The following is a 17,300-nucleotide window of genomic DNA, read 5'->3' as shown; positions in this document are numbered from 1 at the left end:
CTTTATTATGGAAAATTTTAGGCCAGGTGCAGTGGCTTACACCTGTAATCCCAGTATGTTGGGAGGCCGAGGTGGGCACATCACCTGAGGTCAGGAGTTCGAGACCAACCTGGCCAACATGATGAAACCTTGTCTCTACTAAAAAGACAAAAATTAGCTAGGTGTGGTGGCACGAGCCCATAATCCCAGCTACTCAGGAGGCTGAGGCAGGAGAATTGCTTGAACCTGGGAGGTGGAGGTTTCAGTGAGCCAAGATCATGCCGCTGCACTCCAGCCTGGGTGACAGAGTGAGACACTCTCAAAAAATAAATAAATACATAAATTTTACACACGTACAGTGGTAGGATACTATAACCTCTGTGTACCCATCGCCTACTGCTTGGTTAGTGATGATCAGTACCTTACCAGACTCTTTCCATCTGTGCCCTTTTCCTACCATCTCCTCCTGCCCAGTGGATTAGCGATGACCCTTGAGCAACTCAGGGGTTAAGGGTGCTGACCCTGCCAGTCGAAAATCTGCTTATAACCTTTTGACTGCATAAAAGCTTGACTACTACTAATCCCCTGCTGTTGATCGGAAGCCTTACCAATAGCATACACAGTTGCTTAACACAAATTTCATGTTTTAAGTCTTATATACTGTATTTTTACAGTGAAGTAAGTTAGAGAAAAGAAAATGTTATTAGGAAAACTGTAAGGGGCTGGGCGCGGTGGCTCATGCCTGTAATCCGAGCACTTTGGGAGGCCAAGGTGGGCAGATCACCCGAGGTCAGGAGTTTGAGAACAGCCTGGCCAACATGACAAAACCGCGTCTCTACTAAAAATACAAAAAAATTAGCCAGACGTGGTGGCGTGTTGTTCCTGTAGTCCCAGCTATTCAGGAGGCTGAGGCAAGAGACTCGCTTGAACCCAGGCGGCAGAGGTTGGCAGTGAACCGAGACCGCTCCACTGCACTCCAGCCTAGGCGACAGGCGACAGAGCGAGACGCCGTCTCGATTAAAAAAGAAAGAAAAAGCCATTAAGGAAAAGAAAATGTACCATTCACCAAGTGAAAGTGGGTCATCGCCACGGTCTTCATCCTCGTGGTCTTCACATTGCTGAAGAGGATGAGGAGGGGCTGTTCTTGATCTCTTGGGTGGCAGAGGCTGAGGAGGTTGAAGGGGAGCAGGAGAGATTGAAAACTATGTCCATATATGTAGACCCACACAGTTCAGACCCATGTTGCTCATGGGTCAAGTGTATTTTAAAGCAGATCCCAGGTGTTGTATCATTTCATTGCAATATTTCCACTCCCTGTTTTGAACTAATGGAAACTTAGTTCCAATCTGATGGGGAACCTAACAGAAACTAGATACTTATAGAGTAATTAAGGATTAAACTGAAAGAATTCCCCTTGGGTATCAACTTTGGAAAGTTTTGTTTTATCAACTTTGGAAAGTTTTGTTTTCCAAATGACTTTCTTCAGGTGTTGGTGCCGTTGTTGGGGCCGGAGGGGTTAAGTGAGGAGAGTGGCTGAGAGTGGGGGGAAACAGCTAGGCTTCTTCTGGGATGGGGTTTAAGGTGAGGAGAGAGTGGCTGCTAGGAGCAGCTTCATGAGCCTTCTGCTTGGAGCGTGTGAACCTGAAAATGAACCTTGAATTTATCATTGCAATGAGTATTTCATAGAAAACCATGTGAGCATTTCCCAGGGCCTTCCTTTTATATGTGACCGCATCACCACAGCTGATGTTACCTCTTTTTGTTTCAGATGGGAATAACTGGGAACACAAGTCCATTTGGACAGCCCTTTAGTCAAGCTGGAGGGCAGCCAATGGGAGCCACTGGAGTGAACCCCCAGTTAGCCAGCAAACAGAGCATGGTCAACAGTTTACCCACCTTCCCTACAGACATCAAGAATACTTCAGTCACCAACGTGCCAAATATGGTAAGTTACCCTTGGCTCTCAGTGCTGTGGCTCTCCGGTGGGTGCTGTGGTCTATGGATTTTTATCATGCTCACAGTGAAAATCTGTAACTAAAAGTGTGTCAGTAGGTGATAGGAAGAGAACCCAGATTTCTCATGAGTAGCTCTCTAAATGAGTTTTAACATTTTTTGTGATGAGCTAGCAACAGGAGAGATAGGTGAGGATGATTCAGCCGCTCCTCCCAGGCTCCTTTTGTTGATGGAGAAAATCCATGTACACGAATTGCTTTACCTTTCTCTCCAGAATCATGAGAACCAGAGAGACTGGCTTTTTTTACACTTCCTGTTTGTTAGTGGCTTGATGGTATCAGTAGAAGCCCATTGATTTGTATTACCGTCAGATGAAGGACATTTATCTTCCAAGGACAATACTCTGTTGATGACTTGTGTATTATGTCCAACATGATAGATGATTCCACGTGTCTTCATCCTCCCTGAGGTTTGAAGGGATTTTATAGGTGGGAAATCTATGAAATAGGAACTATCCTTATCACTTCTCAACCTGATGAATCAAGATATTAATGGGAAACTATCTGCTTTTGTGCCACAAAATAATAGAATCTCTTTTATTTCAAAACACTGAGGGGTAGTGCATTATTTTGTTCAGCCTCTCTTGCTCACCCCAGCTGCTGCATGTCTAGTGTGCCCTTGGTGGTGGGTGAAGACCACAAGCAGCCGTCTCTCCCCCGTGTGCTTGTTGCTGGGAGCCTGGCCTTCCCAGCTGCCGTAGTGATTTGGAAAGATCACAAGAAAGTGAGAGGATTATGTTCAGAAAAAGTTGCTTTTTGTCTTTCAGGTTTTTATACTTTTTATTTTGAAGTATTTGTTGTTGTAAAGATAGTACAGAGAATTCCTATATATCCTTCACCTCATCCAGCTTCCTCTGATGTATCTTATATAACCTTGGTCGTTCCTCAAAACTAAGTAATTAACATTGCTTACAGTGCTTAGAAGTTTTGAGGCTATTGGGAAGCAGAGAGAGCCAGATCTCTTTCTCTTCTTGTTTGATAAAATCAGGAAATGGGAATAATGGGGTGTCCTGTCAGGTGCTGGCTCCCTGCTGTATGGTACCTCCATTTAAAAAGGTGGTTGAGGCTGGGCATGGTGGCTCACACCTGTAATCCCAGCACTTTGGGAAGCTGAGGTGGGTGGATCACGAGGTCAGGAGTTCGAGACCAGGCTGGCCAAGATGATGAAACCCCGTCTCTACTAAAAATACAAAAATTAGCCGGGTGTGGTGGCGGACACCTGTAATCCCAGTTACTCAGGAGGCTGAGGTGGGAGAATTGCTTGAACCCGGGAGGCGGAGGTTGTAGTGAGCCGAGATCGCACCACTGCACTCTAGCCTGGGTGACAGAGCAAGAAAATAAGTAACAAAACTTGCTCTCAAAACTATGAAAACAACCTGAAGTTCTTAGGACTTCTTTATTTCTTCTGACAATCCCCTTGTAACTTTCCTTGATATGCTTCTTTCTTTCTAATAACTTTTTGTTACCAGGATTGCCCTGTTCCTGATAGTACAGGTCCAGAACCCGAAGCAGAGCCCAGAGGACCCTAGGTCAGCCCCTCAAGTTCAGGGAACAGTACTGACCTGCATAATGCTGGGCTCTGTCTCCACACAAATCCTGTTCTCTCCTGCGCTTACTTTCCAGTCTTCACTGAAAGGACAGCAGTGTGGACTGTGGGGTTGGCTGTCATCGATTGTGCCTGCTCAGTAACCAGGAGCACATTTGGCTTCATAGTGAAAGCATTTGCTTTTCGCAAGACTTCCTGTATTTTACAGTCAGGGAAACCCTGACCTAACATTTTCGTCGCTTTTCTCTTTTAAAATATTCTCCAGCCCCACTTCCCCATCCCCTCTCCTTTATCCACAGCTTAGTGACAGAATCTGTGCTCTGGGCCCCTCTGCTGCCTCCACTACTGCTCCAGAGGGCTGAACTTGGCAGATGTGATATGCTTGTCAAGGGCAGGTTCGGCCGGGAATGCGAAGAGGCTACTCATTCCCTTCACCTGCAGGAGGGCTGGAGCCCTTTGGCCCGGGGCAGGCCCCCCTCTGCCTCTGCACTGATGGCAGTTCTCTGCTGTGAACCGGTTGTGCCCCAGAGGATGTTGGGCAGCATCCCTGTCCCTACCCATTGGGTGCTTATGACCTTCTCCCCTAAGTCATGACAATCAAAAATGGCTCTAGGCACCGACATATGTTCCCCAGGGCATAGTCTCCCCCAGTTAAAAACTGCTCTGGAGAGTGGTTAGGAGAAGCAGTAGCGACAGCATCTCATCCTTTTGCCTGTCTTCGAGACATCTGACAGAAGTAGAACCACTTCTCTTCATCTCTGCCTGTCTCTCTTTCTCCCCTCCGCCCCGCCTTTCCCTTCTTTCATCCCTCCCTTTCCCCTTCTCTCCCCACCCCCTGTCTTTCTCTCTCCCTCTCTTCTGTTTCTGCCTCTCTCTCTGGTCTTCTCAGGGTAAACTGAGAAAGCATTTTCATCCATGGAAACTGCATTGCTTGCCTGGTGGCCACTGTCTCACAAGAACCCCTGTGGACTTTGAGACAGATCCATAGATGCCTCTTGGGGGTAAACTGACACCACTGACCCTGGAGGGCACAGATCAGATGGGGCTGTGCCCACATGTGCCTTTGTGAGGCAGCCTGACCCAGGAACAGCCTTCAGTGCTCCACATAGTGGTAGGAACTAGAGGGGACTGGTGGGAAAGTGGGGTACCAGCACACATGGTCTCCCCGACATCTTTCTAGGTAATTTTTACCCTATTCCTGCAATAGTCTCTTGAGAGACATCATTGCAGGTCCCATTTTACAACTGAGCAAGTTGAGACTATGAGGGGTTTGGGTTATTCAAAGCTATGTAGCTTCCTGTTTGCAAAGCGTAAAACTCCTCACTTATGTTCTGAGGTCATGTTTTTGTAGCCCTGAGCCTGTCAGGAATGTTTCACCAGCCCGTGCTTACAGTTTGTCTGCAGTTCCTCAGATGCATGTTGTAGTCTTTTTGAATTTTCAAAATTATATCTGGCCTCAAAACCCACAGACTTTTGCACACTGAGGGTAAACACTTCCAGAGAAATCTAGATCTATTTAGTGAAAAAATAAAAATATGAGGTGTCGAACATATTTGCATTTATTGTCATGCTTTGAGGGGTACCCAACTAAATTTGGTGTCCCAAACAATCCCAGTCAGGACTCCGGTGCCCAGTCACCTGGTGCCCTCTGCAGCTCTTTCCTGGGGTGATTCAGCCACGTGGTCTTGGGCCAGGGAGCTCTTATTCCTCTCCCCTCCTAATTTCTATAGGAGTTCAACATCACTGGGTAGCATTGAGGAAGGGAAGGATATGATCATTCAATTAATTTGTCACATGTGTTGAAAGCCTTTTGTGGGCTCAGGTGCTGGAGTTGGCTCCCCAGAAGGCAACTGGGAGTGCCCAGAGCTCACTCCACTTTCATGAAATGGAGGGTGTAGTGGCCATGGAAAACATATCATTACAAACTGCTCCAAGAGGTCTGAGTAGCAGTCAGCGGTTCAGATTGACACAGGGACCTCTTTAGATGGAGCCATCAGAGAAGGCCACATTGAAGAAGGAGATTTAAAGGCAAGAATGGAAAGTTGAGAAGCCATAGAGACCCCATGGTACTGGGAGAGCACTGGCTTGCGTAGGAACTGGTAGAAGTCCAGAAAGGCCACCATGAGGGAAGGGAGCATGGCGTGAGTGGAAGTTGGGAGCTGAGCAGGAACCAGTTCAGGAGGCCTTGGAGGGAAGGTGGGCCATCGGCTTACAGGGTAGGTTGTGATGCAGGAAGTAGAAGCCACTTTAGTTGAGTGAGGAGAAGTTCAAGGGCGGTCCTTCTGGAAGCGGAACCCACCTGATTCTTGGTGACGTCTTGCTTAAGCTTTGGATTGGGCTTTCTGACGTTTTTCACAAAACGCCGTGTAGAAGTGGGACACGTCTTGGACTGAGAACATTCAGTGACCAGAGGGGCCTCATCTTCAGGTTCTCCCACGTGGTCTCCTGCAAGAGTTATTTTTAATGTGATTTTTTTTTTTTTTAAGAACTGCATTATGGAAACTTCATCGTCCTTTTTTTAAATTTTGTTTTAACTTCACCATTCTTAAAGTTGAGATGCAGGAGATTCATCAGGAGTGCTGCTTATTTAAAATTGCTCATGAGAGTGATAGTACTATTTGTTGTGATGGAGTGTCAGAATTTTGGAGTTGAGGTTGTGGACAGGGCCCACAGCAGCTGCTGATCTACATCTCTGAACGGAAGGGTGGTGTGACTGGAAGACTGTGTCGACAGGAGGATGGGAGAGGGGTCTTCTGTGTCCTGCCAGAATATCACAGCTGCGGCAGTGACACTGGTAGCTCCTGAGTGGCAAGCCATGTGCTGGGATGCCCTCCAGGCCCCCCTGTGTCCAGGGGTTCATTCCATTGCTGTCTCAGCACCTGTCCATGGCCCCACCTGCATCTGAGTGACTTGCAGTTCCTGGGCCTCACCCAGTCCTCCCGATTCACAATCTCTTAGGACAAAGGTGCAGAATCTGTGTTTGGTAGTCACTCTTGTGAAACTTCAGCTTTATTCTTTCTCAGTTTCCCAATTAATACCACCTAATTCCCTGTGATATAACTCAGATAATTCCTGAACACATGGGCTTGCGGTTCTTGGTGTTTTGCTGGAACTCGTGGTTTTACATGAGCTGCTCCACTGATTCTGATCTGGAATAAAGACCATGAAAGCCACTGTCCACTGACACCGTGAGCCATTGGCGTCGTGACCAGCTGTCCCACTGTAGAGTGGACTTACTTTGTTGGTCTTCATGTCCACGTTAGTACTTCAGAAGACTTCACTAATCTTCCTTCACCCCCCAACCTTGTTTGTCAAATTTTCATAGTTTTCTGTCCCGTGTCTAGATTGTGATCATTGAGGGAGCAAGACTTAAACTGACTGCACAGGATTAAGCTTCATGAACGCCGGAGTCTCTGTCTTTGTTGTCATCTTTGATGAGCTCCTCTCAGTTTTGGTTTCCTTGCATGGATGCCTGTGTTCCCTAACATTATACACAAGCTCCTTTCACTGCACAAGTAGAAATTGTAAAATCACTGCTTGTCTAATACCTCCCTCTAGCCTAGGACTAAAGAGAGTCCATATAGAGTTCTGTGGAGACGGCAGGTGAATAGTCTTGTCATCTCTTCACCATAACAGTGTCTAGAAAAATTACACCATGATTATGAATTGTGTTTCACTAACTGAATTGGAAAACGTGGGGAAGGTTTGGAAGTAAGCCGTTGTCCATAATTATTAGTGATTTAAGTGTTTGTGTATTCTTAAGAGTTTACATGTATTGCCTCCATCTGTGTCTTGAAGATCGCTGAGAAAACATGTATGCAGGGCCTTCAAATGCCACTAAGTATAAATGTTCCGTTCAAACTTATCCCCATTGGTTTTGGCAGTAAGAATCAGCTGGGAAACATAATTTAAGCACAAAATAATGATATGTGATGTGTTGCAAATAACAAGAAACTAGAAATTGAGAAAAAGTAGCCAGTCCTTTGGTATCGGGGCAGCCCCACATATTACAGGTGCTCAGTCAAGGTTGTTTAACTTTCTTTCCAGTATAGGTTTCCCATTAACCAGCAGTATCTTTTCTAGAGTCTGATTAGCATAACCCTTTCTTTTTTTTTTTTTTTTTGAGACGGAGTCTCGCTCTGTCGCCCAGGCTGGAGTGCAGTGGCCGGATCTCAGCTCACTGCAAGCTCCGCCTCCCGGGTTCCCGCCATTCTCCTGCCTCAGCCTCCCGAGTAGCTGGGACTACAGGCGCCTGCCACCGCGCCCAGCTAGTTTTTTTGTATTTTTAGTAGAGACGGTGTTTCACCGTGTTAGCCAGGATGGTCTCAATCTCCTGACCTCGTGATCCGCCCGTCTCGGCCTCCTAAAGTGCTGGGATTACAGGCTTGAGCCACCGCGCCTGGCCTAGCATAACTCTTTCTTCAGCAAAACCTCCTAGGTGTAAGCATAAATCATCTCAGAGATACTCATGTAAAGTGGAGGCTCACCCAGAAGGTTTTTTTGTTTTGTTTTTTGTCTACACAAGATGTACTGCATACTTACTAACAACCAGCATTGCAGCCTCTGCCTGCCTGCTGGAAGTATAATAAGGATAGCAGGGATTTCTGAGAAATGAATTGACTTCTAGAAGAATCAAGTAAATACACCGCAATAGTCCTGCAAGAAGCAACAACTCAGTAAACAGCACAGGTCATGGGTCTGGGTGAGGTGAGTCGTAGCTGGCAGTAATGCGAATATAATACTTCACTTCCTCTGGAGTGGTGTGAACTACATCAGTCTCTACACAGCCCAAATCACCCTAACTTCCTTTTACCTTTTCCACAACCTTTGGAGATGGCCCTGAGGTTCAAGTCACCAAAAAGACAGTCTGTCCAGTAACTAATTTGCCAAGTTACCAAAAAATTATTGTGTAAATTTTTGTTTGTGTTCCTTTTTTCCTCTAATCCTTAGAACCTATCAATATCATAAGTATTCTTGAAGAATATATATATATCAACAGTATTGAAGAAGAGTATTCTAAAAACTTTATGTTTTTAGTAAATTGGTAATTCTGTTGAACTTGGTCGTTCGGCTCCTAGTCTGGGTCCACCTGTCCCTTTGACCATAGGAATAGATCCAGTGCCCTCTACCTTGCAGGTTGTCTTTTTTGTTGTTTCTTTGGTTGGTCGGGTATTTTTTTTGAGATGGGGTCTCACTGTCACCCCAGTTGGAGTGCAGTGGTGTAGTCTCAGCTCACTGCAACCTCTTCCTCCCAGGCTCAAGCGATCCTCCCACCTCAGCCTCCCGAGTAGCTTGGACCACAGGCATGTGCCACCATACACAGCAAATATTTTGTATTTTTTGATAGAGACAGGTTTTGCCGTTTTGCTGAGGCTGGTCTCAAACTCCTGAGCTCAGGAGATCCACCCACCTGGACCTCCCAAAGTGCTAGCATCACAGGTGTGAGCCACCTCTCCCGGCCACTTTATAGGGTTTCTTTGTGCTGTAACAACTAACTCCCACCCCTTCTAGGTAGACTGCTGGGTTCCGAAGTCTGTGGCTGTGGGTCCAGAAAGAAAGTGGGGAGGGAGTGGCAGGTCCGCCACGCTTGGCCACATTTCTTACACCGAGCCTTGGCCTTGGGCTCGGGCTCTCCTGCTTCCGTTGGCCATTTGCTTTCTACTTTAAATCACAGCTTTAAGATTACTTATAAATCCTTCTGGATTATTCCCCTATTGAATTTAGATGTTTTGTTTCGTTTCGTTTCGTGTTGTTGTTGTTGAGACAGAGTCTCTATCTGTCACCCAGGCTAGACTGCAGTGGCGCTGTCTTGGCTCACTGCAACCTCCGCCTCCCAGGTTCAAGCTATTCTTCTGCCTCAGCCTTCTGAGTAGTTGGGATTACAGGCACCCGCCACTGCACCTGGCTAATTTTTGTATTTTTAGTGGAGACAAGGTTTCACCATGTTGGCTAGGCTGGTCTTGAACTCCTGACCTCGTGATCCACCCACCTCAGCCTCCCAAAGTGCTGGAATTAAAAGCATGAGCCACCGTGCCCGGCCTGTATTTAGATCTTAAATCAATAAACACAAAGCAAAAAGAAGAAAACACAAGAAACGTTTCGTCTATGAAAATAGCTACGTTGTGTTTCTTACCAGTTTATCACCTGAGAGGTGATTATCACTTCTTCCCAGGTTGGCAACTGTGTACAGTTAATGAACATTTTCTTTGTTTTATGGTGCCACAGCTTTGCATACCCAACTGTTGTAGGTCCTTATGAGGGAACCTGAGCAAGCGGTTATTGCAGAGCCAGCCTTCGTTCTGCCTGATGTTCGCTTTGGTGTCGTTTTCTGATTCTCGGTGGAGGTTGTGGAGGAGACGGGTTTCCAGGTGGGTGGGGGAGCATCTAAGGAGCATGGGTTTGGACCCTGTTGGGATGTGGAAGGTTAGGCATGAGCAGCGGGAATCCCAGCCCGGTGTGGATCGGGGCACTGGTGGCACAGAGGGGCGACACTGTCCTTCCTTGTTCTTTCTTGGTCAGTCTCTCACTGTTTGGAACACAGGGTCCTTTGAAGACATGATAACCTACTCTTGGACACACAGTAAAAAATGACTTATTTTTCTGTGAGGAATGTGAGGATAAATGTTATTATTCACATTCTGTATGCACATCTCTGTTATGTTCTTAGCATACAATACAGGCACTATAGGAAAAATGGCATTGGGGCTAAATTACCCAAAACCTATGTAGCAATAACAATCCTAGTAAAAATGCATGTTAGACTCTTTTGAAAATTAAGGAATGGGCTGGGCGTTGTGGCTCACTCCTGTAATCCCAGCACTTTGGGAGGCCGAGGCGGGCAGATCACTTGAAGTCAGGAGTTCGAGACCAGTCTGGTTAACACAGTGAAGCCCCATCTCTACTAAAAATACAAAAAGTAGTCAGGTGTGGTGGCACACGTCTGTAAGCCCAGCTACTTGGGAGGGTGAGACAGGAGAATTGCTTGAATCACAGAGGCAGAGGTTGCAGTGAGCCGAGATCATGCCATTGCACTCCAGCCTGGGCGACAGAGCGAGACTCCATCACAAAAAAAAATAAAAATAATAAAAAAAATTTAAGTAATACCAGAGTAAACGTAAAGAGTTTGTTTTTAAAGGTAGTTTGATGGCTGGGCACAGTGGCTCACGGAGCACCTGTAATCCTAGCACTTTGGGAGGCGGAGGCGGGTGGATCACGAGGTCAGGAGATCGAGACCGTCCTGGCTAACATGGTGAAACCCCCTCTGTACTAAAAATACAAAAAATTAGCTGGGTGAGGTGGTGGGCGCCTATAGTCCCAGCTACTCGGGAGTCTGAGGCAGGAGAATGGTGTGAACCGGGGAGGCGGAGCCTGCACTGAGCCGAGATTGCGCCACTGCACTCCAGCCTGGGGGACAGAGCGAGACTCCATCTCGGGGGAGGAAAAAACAGGTAGTTTGACAGTGGAGTATACACAGTGGTTGAGGCTGCCAATTACGTAATAAGCAACACATGCAAAGAGCCTGTGGCTAAACCTAGTGCAGATGATAAGTGGGGTGAGTGGGCTCAGTGAGCTTTGTGTTTACCTGCCGTTACTCAGTGGCTCAAAATAATAACACGAAGGGGAGACTAAGGTTTAAACTAGTATGGCTCTCACACCATACCCACCTCCTCCTTCCACATTACAAATTGCATGTGAAATGATCCTTGCTTCAGAAACATACATTGCATATATTTTAAGGCTTTTGACAGATAGCATTATAGTGCCTTCCAACAAAAGCCATGTACCCAGTTACCAGCATCACACCATCTTCCCAAGGCTAGGGACTGTCACCCCGTCCTTTTGTTTTTTTTTGTTTTTTTTATTTTTTTTGGTTTTTTTGTGTTTTTTTGAGACGGAGTCTCGCTTTGTCGCCCAGGCTGGAGTGCAGTGGCCGGATCTCAGCTCACTGCAAGCTCCGCCTCCCGGGTTTACGCCATTCTCCTGCCTCAGCCTCCCGAGTAGCTGGGACTACAGGCGCCCACCACCTCGCCCGGCTAGTTTTTTGTATTTTTAGTAGAGACGGGGTTTCACCATATTAGCCAGGATGGTCTCGATCTCCTGACCTCGTGATCCGCCCGTCTCGGCCTCCCAAAGTGCTGGGATTACAGGCTTGAGCCACCGCGCCCGGCCACTTGTTTTTTTTTTAGAGAGAGTGTTGCACTTGTTGTGCAAGCTGAAGTGCAATGGCGCAATCGCTGCTCACTGACACCTCTGCTTCCTGGGTTCTAGCTATTCTTTTGCCTCAGCCTCCCGAGTAGCTGGGATTACAGGTGCGTGCCACCGCACCCGGCTAATTTTTTGTATTTTTGGTAGAAATGAGGTTTCACCATGTTAGTTAGGCTGGTCTCAAACTGCTGACCTCAGGTGATCTGCCCACCTCAGTCTCCTAAAGTGCTGAGATTCCAGGCGTGAGCCACTGTACCCAGCCCACCTTACCCTTTAATAGGAGAAAATGATGTCATCTTATTTTGATGAGCATTTCTCTCACGAGTAAGATTTGAAGTGCTTATGTTTAGAGACATAGGCATTTATTTGAGTTGCTTCGGTCCTGTTCTTCACCAGTTTTCATGTCACATTATCTTAGAACACTTTATAAAGCAAGGTGGTCAGCCCTCTGTGGAGGAGGAACACAGAGAGCTGCAGGATTGCGGCTCTGCTGCTAAGTGGCTGGCTCATCACCCAGGAAAGGCCCTTTCCTTGGGGCCTCAGTTACATCACCTGTCGTGTGGCTAGTTCCCAGAGCACTCCTCCCTTGGGGAGTTGTGTGTCTTCAGTGAGCTGCTGTACCTCGGACCCTGAACACAGAGCCTGGCACAGAGTGAGGAATAAAGGTGGACTGGGAGAAGAAGAAATAATAGCTCCATCATGATTTGTTTTGTCTTGTGTCTTTCAGATTTAATTTTTCCTGGTTCATGAATGGCCTTTACACTTGTTCCTAGTGGTTTTAGTTGTAGAAACAATGCCAGTCTTTATGTAATCTAGCCTCTCACACCTATTTAGTGGTACATACAGTCTTCTCCTGCGTTGGAATCGCCCCTGGAGCTTTTGTTCTTTTTTCTCTCTTTTCTCAATGGTTTTGATTTTGGTTTTGTCTTTTTTTAGCAACAGGGTCTTGCTTTGTTGCCCAGGCTGGGGTACAGTGGCAATTCACAGGCACAATCATGGGACACTATAGCCTTGATCTCCTGGTCTCCAGCAGTTCTCCCACCTTCGCCTCCTGAGTAGCTGGGACTACAGGTGTACCACCACTCCTGGCTTCTTAAATGTCTTTATTCTCATTGTAAAGGTACATATATGTTAGTTTTAGAAAAATTGGGAAGAGTCTAAATTAAAAAAAAAAAAAAAAGCAGCCTTGTCTCTTAGGGGAAAATGGGAGGATCTGTATTTTGAGAATTTTTACTGGAAGGCTGGGCACAATGGCTCATAGCTATAATCCCAGCACTTCGGGAGGCCAAGGCGAGAGAATTGCTTCTGCCCAGGAGTTCAAGACCAGCTCGAACAACATGGCAAGACTCTGTCTCTACAAAAACTTTTAAAACTTAGCTGGGCGTTGTGATACACACTTCTGTGATCTCAGCTACTCAGGAGGCTGAGGTGAGAGGATCGCTTGAGCCCAGGAGGGTGAGGCTGTGTGAGCCGTGATTGCACTACTTTACTTCAGCCTGGGTAACGGTGAGACCCTGTCTCCAAAAATAAAAAGAATTGTTACTGGTAATAGTGAGGAGCACTGCTTTATGTTCTGTGACTAAAGCCTTTACTGCCTTTGCATAACAAAGCGCTCACCTTAATTACATTCCAATACTTCTACAGTTTAATTTTTTATATTTAATTCCTCCTCATTTTCTTACTGATTCTTCTGATTTTGTTTTCTCAGGAATTTTCCCCCAGAATGGAATGCTTTTTGATATAAAAATAGTAGTCACTTAAAAAGCTTTTTGTTGAAGCATAAAGGTCTACCTTATTGTTGTTACTAACTTGTTGCCTTAAATAACAGTCATTGGATGTTCTCTCCCACGAATTCAGGCAGGGCTTGGTTGGCCCATTCCCCTGCTCCACATGGCTTTGACAGGGGTTATTTGAGGTCTGCCTTATTTTTCATGGCTGCCTCTTACTTCATTGTAGGTCTGTAGCCATAGGATGTTTTAATTAGTCCACCTTTAATAGGCATTTATAATTTTTTCCAGTTTTTAATATTGAATCAAAATGTGATGCATTATCTTTGCACATATATTTTAACATACTTGTCCAATTACTTCCTTAATAATAAATAATGAGAAGTGGAATTACTGTCTAAAGAAATGCATATTTTTCTCTTTGATACATGTTGCTTTCCAAAATTATACTGGATTTCCAGAGTACTTGAGAATTGCCATTTCTTTATATCTTCATCAATACCAATTAGCAGTTTTAAAATCTTGGCCATATTGATAGATTAAAAATGCCTCATTCTTTTATTTCTATTTCTTTAATGATTAGTAAGAACTTTTTAAAAACAGCTTTTTAAGATATAATTCATGTACCATATAGTCCTTGCTTTAAAGTGTGCAGTTCAGTGGTAGTGTATTGTGTAACCATCACCACAGTCAATTCTGAAACATTTTCTCCACTCCAAAAAGAAACCCAGTACCATTAGCAGTTATTCCCCATTTCCCCTGAACCCCCATCTCCAGCCAACCTTTAATAGGCTGTCTACCCCCATGGCTGTATCTCTTCTGGGCATTTCCTAGAAATTGAATCACACAATATGTGGTCTTTTGTGACTGGCTTCTTTGACGAAGCATGTTTTCAAAGTTCGCATTGTAGTATGTGTGGTTACTTCCCTTTTTATGGTTGAATAATATTCCATTTCGGATATATACTATGTTTGTTTTTCCCTTCATCACTTGATGGGCATTTGAATTGTATCCATTTTTTGGCTATTTGTAAAAGGCTGTTGTGAACATTTTTTACAGTTTTTGTGTGAACATGCATTTTCAGTTCTTTTGGTTATATACCTAAAATAGGAATTGCAGAGGTCATATGGTAATTTTATGTTTGACCTTTTGAGGAATTGCCAGACTTCTACATCCCACACCACTGTATGAGGATTCCAAGTTCTCCACGTCCTGGCCACCCTGTTGCTATTGGTTAGCATTTGGCTTTTTATTATAGCCTTGTGGTGGGTGTGAAGTGGTATCTCACTGTGGTCTTAACTTGCATTTCCCTAATGGCTAATAAGGCTCACCATCTTTTCATGTGCTTATTGGCCATTCATGTATCTTCTTTGGATAAATATATATTCAGAGCTTTCACTTATTTTTTAATTGGGCTATTTGTCTTTTTATTAACTGAGTCGTAAGAGTTTTTAAAATATGTTCTAGAAGCAAGTGCTTTATCAGACCTGTGATTTGCAAATATTTTCTCTTTCACTTTCCATTTTCACAGTTCATTATTTTGTAATGGTATCCTTTGAAGCATAAAACTTTCTAATTTTTTATGAAATAGGTTTATTTTTCTTTTATCACTTGTGCTTTTGGTGACATACTAAGAAACTGCCTAATCCAAGGTCGTGAAGATTTATTCCTGGTTTTCTTCTATGAATGGTATGATTGTCACTCTTACGTTGAAGTCTTTGCTCCACCTTGAGTTCATTTTTGAGTAGGAGGTAGAGAGGAGTCTGCCTGCATCCTTCTGCCTGGGCTGTCCAGTGCTTGCACTCCTCTTCATTGAGAAACAATCCTCTCTCCCTTGTGTTGCCTCGGCACCAAGGTGTAGAACATTTTTGTATTTGTTGTTTCTTTGTATTTTGTGAGGTATCTTGCATTTTCTTTGCCCAACTTTTTAGTGGGATAGTGTCCTTTCTTTATTGAGAGCATTTGCACAAAAGAAAACCAACAAATTTGCTCTCAGTTTTTCACTTTTTAAACTTTATTATGTGTTTACGTTAAGAAGGCTTTCTCATCCTCGCGTCCTAAAAGTATTTTAAATTTTTCTCTCCATTTTAATCCATTTTTATTCAATTTAGTCCATATGAAGTGTTTTTTTGTTTTGTTTTGTTTTGTTTTAATAGAAGATAAGGATCCAAAGATGCCTCACCACTCTTGAATATAAAGCACCACCTTTAGGAGACAGTCGTCCTCTCTTATCAGGGGTTTCACATTCTGGGGTTTCTCTTACCAGCAATCCCAAAATAAGTGAGTGTAGTACAATAAGGTGTTCAGAGAGAGAGAGAGACCACATTCATGTAGCTTTTATTATAGTGTATTGTTATAATGGTTATATTTCATTATTAGTTACTGTTAATCTTACTATACCTAATTTATAAATTAAACTTTAGCCTAGGTGTGTGTGTATAGGACGTAATACAGTATATATAGGATTCAGTACTATCTGAAGTTTCATGCACCCATTGGGGTTCTTGGAACCTGTCCCCTGAGGATAAGCGGGGACTTCTGTATGCTAATTTGATGTATACATATGTCTGTTTCTGGACTTATGTAAAGAAACTAGCTTTGTAGTATGTTTCAGTATCTGGCAACATAGAGTGCCCCTTTATTTTTACTGTTTTTCAAAATTTTCTTGGCTCTTAGAAAAACAAAATCACACAAAATGTAGATTACTTTTGGGGCAGCTTCCACGACGATGGCTTTGTTCTGTGCTTTAAAGGGGGGTTCTGAAGTACTCTTCCTCCATCCTTAGTGCCTGCTTGCCAGTGGGAACTGGGCAGGGAGGTTGGGGAAGTCTGAAGGATGCTTCTGACAGATTTGGGGGCCACCTACAGTTCACATCTAACTCTCATGGCTCATTGAACACCAGTCTGCGAGAGGAGGAAAGTAAGTGTGCCCCTGTATTTGTAACTACTTTGCAAAACTAAGCTAGTCCCAGACAAATATACAGAATTCCATGGGGAGGGCCAGACACAGGGTCATAAGACATTTTCCATTCCACCGTTGACTCAGCTTCACCCTCAGAATGGCTTTTGAGATGCATGTTATAAACAATATGTAGAGCTCATTAAACTGTACATTTGTCCTCCATCCAGAGGTAGACAAATAACAGACCAAGTTTTAAATTTGCCATATAGTTTCCAACCATATTGTTTTGACATATGGTCAGGTGTAGTGCAAAAGACACTATTAAAAATACATGCCAGGCCTCGCATGGTGGCTCACGCCTGTAATCCCAGGCCTTTGGGAGGCTGAGGCGTGCCGGTCACTTGAAGTCAGGAGTTCGAGACCAGCTTGGCCAACATGGTGAAACCCCATCTCTACTAAAAATACAAAAAGTAGGCAGGTGAGGTGGGCACCTGTAATCCCAGCTACTTGGGAAGCTGAGGCGGGAGAATCGCTTGAATCCGGGAGGCAGAGGTTGCAGTGAGCTGAGATGGTGCCACTGCACTCCAGCCTACGCAACAGAGTGAGACTCCTGTCTCAAAAAATAAATAAATAAATAAATAAATACAAGCCAGCTGGGTGCCACCACACATCTGTGATCCCAGCTACATGGGAGGCTGAAGTGGGAAGATCACTTGAGCCCTGGAAGCCAGCCTGGGCAACATAGCAATACCTTGTCTCTGAAATGTAAAAAAAAAGAATCTTTAAATCCCAAATGAAAAGCAGCGTGTTAATTTTTGGTGAATTAAGAACAGCCTGCTTATAATTTATTGGTAGAGTTAAAATTTTTGCCTAATTTTTATGTAATGTTTTTGGTGATATTTCCGTACTTTAAGAAACAGTGCGAGGACA

General features: G+C 44.6%; 1 protein-coding gene across 2 annotated transcripts in view; it reads left to right on the top strand.

Moving 5' to 3' along the window:
* CREBBP (CREB binding protein) overlaps positions 1 to 17,300 on the top strand; it is a 157,978-nt gene that overhangs the window by 66,000 nt on the left and 74,678 nt on the right. For both annotated transcript variants that reach the window (XM_015125407.3, NM_001260715.1), the window contains 1 exon segment: positions 1,748 to 1,924. In XM_015125407.3, the coding sequence (XP_014980893.1) occupies positions 1,748 to 1,924 (177 nt within the window).

The sequence above is a fragment of the Macaca mulatta genome, chromosome 20 (assembly GCF_049350105.2).
Source record: "Macaca mulatta isolate MMU2019108-1 chromosome 20, T2T-MMU8v2.0, whole genome shotgun sequence".
Lineage (NCBI taxonomy): Eukaryota > Metazoa > Chordata > Mammalia > Primates > Cercopithecidae > Macaca > Macaca mulatta.
Note: the sequence above shows the minus strand (reverse complement) of the source record. Positions and strands in the feature narration are given on the sequence as shown.